Source organism: Ciona intestinalis, chromosome 14 (assembly GCF_000224145.3).
Source record: "Ciona intestinalis chromosome 14, KH, whole genome shotgun sequence".
In the NCBI taxonomy this organism is placed as follows: Eukaryota; Metazoa; Chordata; class Ascidiacea; order Phlebobranchia; family Cionidae; genus Ciona; species Ciona intestinalis.
The window spans coordinates 1,090,432-1,094,999 of NC_020179.2; the positions used below are offsets into that span (position 1 = coordinate 1,090,432).

The 4,568-nt window shown below is 36.4% G+C and overlaps 1 protein-coding gene across 2 annotated transcripts; it reads right to left on the minus strand.

Moving 5' to 3' along the window:
- Nucleotides 1-1,140: 1,140 nt before the first annotated feature.
- Nucleotides 1,141-4,568, minus strand: LOC100186080 (zinc finger CCHC domain-containing protein 24). 2 transcript variants are annotated; one of them, XM_002127089.3, is made up of 5 exons: nucleotides 4,283-4,568; nucleotides 3,377-3,483; nucleotides 2,652-2,784; nucleotides 2,162-2,326; nucleotides 1,141-2,090 (listed from the first exon to the last, which is right to left on the minus strand). In XM_002127089.3, the coding sequence occupies exons 1-5, from the start codon at nucleotides 4,484-4,486 to the stop codon at nucleotides 1,977-1,979; spliced, it is 723 nt and encodes a 240-aa protein (XP_002127125.1). In that variant the 5' UTR covers nucleotides 4,487-4,568; the 3' UTR covers nucleotides 1,141-1,976. The 2 variants fall into 2 exon arrangements, with proteins under 2 accessions (XP_002127125.1, XP_004226858.1); XM_004226810.3 differs by having other exon boundaries at nucleotides 2,652-2,808.

Sequence of the window (4,568 nt, forward strand, 5' to 3'; positions counted from 1 at the left end):
TAATACACCTGCCCACAAAAAAAAACGAAATGTAATTCATTCTCATTAAAAACAGAACGTTTTAAAGCCGCCATGTAAGCTTGTAGGCTATATGCGGGCTTAAATATACCTCAGAAATTATATGGTAGGGTGGGGGAAGATGGGACACCTTTTCAGTCTATTTTCTCGTCCCAATGGGTAGTAAACAAAGAACATTCAAAAAATTATAAAACTGTATCCTCACGACTCCCATAAACCGTTGTTAATTGTTAAAAACAAGATCAGGATATTTGGATATTATGTTCTAAAGGTCTCCCATCTTCCCCCAACCTACTGTACCAATAGTGTGTAATAATGGCCAAAGATAAAATAGACAAAACTGATTAACCTTTATCGTCGTATTTTATACGGCTGTTTTTAACGAATGTTGTTTTGCTGTATCGAACATATATATATCGAACATATATATATATATATATATATATATCGAACATATATATTATACAAATGACAATTAGCTTTCCAATATCGTTCAACCAAAACGGTCATTCTGTTTTCAAACCTCTATAACTAAACCGCTTATTGGTCGCAACATCATAGATAATTTATAATGCTTGGACATAATACCTTTCATGTACGAATCAGTACAACTGGCCGACTAGTTCTGATTAATACGCTGCTTTTGTACATGTACTGTTATATTTCCCTCAAACGATGACTTTACGCCGCCTAAACTGGTTTACAAAACTCTAGTAATGGTAGCCCTACCATTAGTCACGCAAATCGGATCTATACTGTACATTAACGCACGCATTAGCTAACTACACGCTAAATTGGTTCCAGTAAAACTGCCACTAATATAGCCTACTAAACACATTATTATGCTAAACTAGTCGCTTCCAAATACAAGCGTTCTGCACAGTGGTAAGAATGTTAGACCAAATGATTAAAATGAAAAACAAGTTTCCTTGAATGAGTTACAGCTTATCTCAATACCTCAGACGGCGCTAAAACGTAGCCCAAGGCAAAAGCACATTTAATGGCCATTACTGTCGCTAGGTGCTGGTGTTGAGTTTAAACTGTGTTCTGGATTTTGCAGACCTATTTTAGAACTAACAAAATTTGATAATTAGCGTATTTTAAGTTTTTAAAATCAGACCATAATTTTAAAGTTTGTGTATTGGCAATTTACGCAAAAAATCGGAATTCATACAAACCAGCAAGTATAGTAAAAACGATAAACCTCGAAAAAGAGCAGAATATATACATAATATACAGGCGTGGGTATAGGTGACATTTTACAGTATAAATCACTGATGCAATATTATATACAAATAGCAAATCTAGGCCCACTTTCGTGGCGTAGCGGAAATATACAAAAGTACGCATGTGGACCGAGCAACATTTTCAGTGCATTTAAAGTTCAAACGGATACTGGTACGCTATGATACTATTTAAAAAGGTTTCACCTATTGGCGTTGCGCTGTCTTGGGACACAAATAAGAATGACTATCAATTGACCACATCTCTGAGACTGACGAATTCTCAGTGATGCACGGACAGTTTTTGCAGTGTTGCGCAATAAAAATATCACTACATGTGTCACCAACGGGGAGTAAAAAATGGTAAAACAAAAGAGTAAAAGCTAAATTTGTTGACCATGCACAAAAGAAAGGCATAGGCACACTCTTGAAGAAATTGGTGGTATGAAAAAGTAAAAGGGGTATTTACAATGAAATAATATTAAAATATCAACAATTCTGCGTTTTTGGCGGCAAGATAGCAGAAACATAATGTACACACAATTATATTAGTAACATTTAACCTGTTACTTCAAGGCTTAATATACATCAGAAACAGACCTTTCGGCAATTATTTTGTACCGATATTTAGTTATTACATTAAGGTCGCTTTTGTTACAAAAAAAAATCTGAAAAAGCTGGTTAAAATTGAAAAGTGTCCATCAGTATATGTATACTTATACTTTACACGTATATTTATAGAATTCGACGACAGTAGTAGCCAAGTGCTTTACATTTTTCACATAGGTGTTGCGGGTGTTCTTTGCTCTGATCAGAAACGTCTAAACCGTCCGGTTTTTCTAATGGTCTCTGCAGAATTAAAACCAACCGTTATATGAAACTCCCAAAGTGCATATACTGTATGGCACAGTATATTTCACCTGTTTGTGCGGGTATACGTTGATATGACACTTTATGCAGTCTTGTCCCATGTTCGCCCAGCTGTTACCACTCATCCATTTTCGTTTGCATTTCGAGCATTTGTACTCGCCGAAGCAACGTTTCTTGCCCTGGTATGGCGTCAGGCCTTCTCCTTTTGGTCGTGCCTAATTTAAAACTCTGTTAGGTTCAGTAGAGAAACGCATATTTAAATAAATACTAAGCGTCGAGTTTTCCATACATTTCAGTGTTGTGCACAAAATTACCGCGCAAAACTCTCGTTTCCTGATTGGATGTTGAACAATTAACAACACTGTTTTATAGAGTATTGCGTATGCGTTTATGTGGTTCTGTAAATACTTTTTGTTTACTACCAAATGGGACGAGAAAAGAAAACAAAGACATGTTCCATCTTACCCCACCCTACTAAAAGACAGGAACAACGTTTTTGCATTAAATATTCAGAACACATTTGCCAATAACTCTACTTACGTGTGGGCAATCCTTTATATAATGGCCTTTGGTAAAGCAGAGGTGACACAAATAATTTGCTGGTGGCAACTTTGTCGTTTGAGTTTGGAATCCCAGGGTTAAATCTCCGAAACCCTCGACCAAATCACCGATACTGTCGAAAGGAGACGGCGGGGGGCTGGTTACGGTTCAATGACCAACACAGCACGTGACATGCAACATGAAAATTCAAGCAAAATGGAGATTGTTAGTTATGAAAACACAAAAATCACAAAATGCGTGAATCAGAGCTTAGTTTGGAGTAAGATGGGCCATTTATTTATTGTACCATTTTACAGTAAACAAAAAATATTTACAGACCTGTATAACTGTATGCTCGCGACTCTAAATTAGCATTGTTAATTGTTAAAAACGATTAGAAAATATGTGTTAATGTTTCAACGGTATCCATCTCACTCCACAGTACTATATAGATTAAAAAATATGAATATTATTGGCGCCTCGCTTTAAAACTTTTCGCATGCTATTCAAATGTACATATAGTAGGGTGGGAAAACGGGACACCTTTAGCACGTGTTTTAAACAATTAACAACGGTCTATGGGAGTCGTGCGGATACGGTTATTAATTTTTTGAATGTTTTTTTGTTTACGATCAAATGGGACGAGAAAACGGAATAAAAACTGTCCCACTTTCCCCTACTTTACTATATTAATGCACTCTTTCAAACACACGAGGTAAATGTACCTGCTTGAAAAGCTTGAAAACGAGTCAGAGGCCGATGACTGGTGAAAGGCATCCGTCTGTGGCAGTAGGAAATCAGGGAACAAATACATCGGGGAAAAGAGCGAAGGCTGTAAGATTTCGTAACAGATTAGCTGGAATAGAAAACAGACCGTGGCTGTTCGGACCCATGGGAACTAATTTATGTCTCAAATGTACGGCGTTGATGGAAAAAACATTAATGCCCTTTAACAATGACGAAGCGTTTTCTGATTAGATTGGACAGTTTCTTGCATCAAAAAAATAATATTGACTTTCTACACTTTCTGGCATGCACAAAATGTAATACATATACATACGCTCACAAGTCATATTGAGTAGTAAACAATTATTACATACCAAAAAACTGATTTTTGCGACAGTTATAAAAGTAGGGAAAATTGGAATAAAGATGGCTTAATCATTTTGTATGTTGTTTCTAGGTAAGAACTGGGAAACACTTTTAAACTGGTAGCTGTTTTTGTGGTTCGGATACCCATTCGAACACCATACGTCGACTAATGTAATTAGATATTTCTGATATAATTATAGCGGGTAGCGGGGCCGGCTGGCGCTGGTACATATATGTGAATGTTTAACGTTCCGTTTGTTTACAACCGTGTAAATATAATGTCAATGCAAATAAACCGGTGTGTTCATCATATAAACTATTTTGTTCTTATCGTAACTCAGAGCATGTGTACGGAACAAAACGATATTGAAACACATTTTTTTAGTTTCTTTTTAAAAGAAAAGTCCATTTCAAATACACAGCTCTTGACATAAGAAAAATATTTCTTTCTGACCCATGAATTGAATATGTTTTTATCGTTTTCGTTTAATATACTTAGCCTTAAACAGTCGGTCTAAAATTTTACTATGAAATCTTACCTCTTTCGCCATTGAGTTTTGATTGAGTACAGTTTCCCTTTGCGGTACATGGTACCTAGCTGCTGGATTTGGGCCGGGCATAACTTGACGTGTATTCTGCTGCGGCTCTTGTAGTGTCAGGTAAACCCAATTGAGCAGCTGTGCTGGCTGTTGTACCGACGCGCTTGTGTCGATTTGCGAAAGCAAAGACATTCCAGCCGACATTTTGCTGTCGATAGTTTTAATCTTTTCCAAATAATACTTTTAATTTATTACCCTGTTCAGTCTGTAAAATAAAATGAAACAT

Bases quoted from the DNA above. Each gene is read 5' to 3' on its own strand.
- LOC100186080 (XM_004226810.3), bottom strand. From the start codon at position 4,486: ATGTCGGCTGGAATGTCTTTGCTTTCGCAAATCGACACAAGCGCGTCG. The intron at 3,484-4,282 runs GTAAGATTTCAT...GAAATCTTACAG, and splicing joins AAAACTCAATGGCGAAAGAG to CCTTCGCTCTTTTCCCCGAT. The intron at 2,327-2,651 runs GTAAGTAGAGTT...GTTTTAAATTAG, and splicing joins ATATAAAGGATTGCCCACAC to GCACGACCAAAAGGAGAAGG.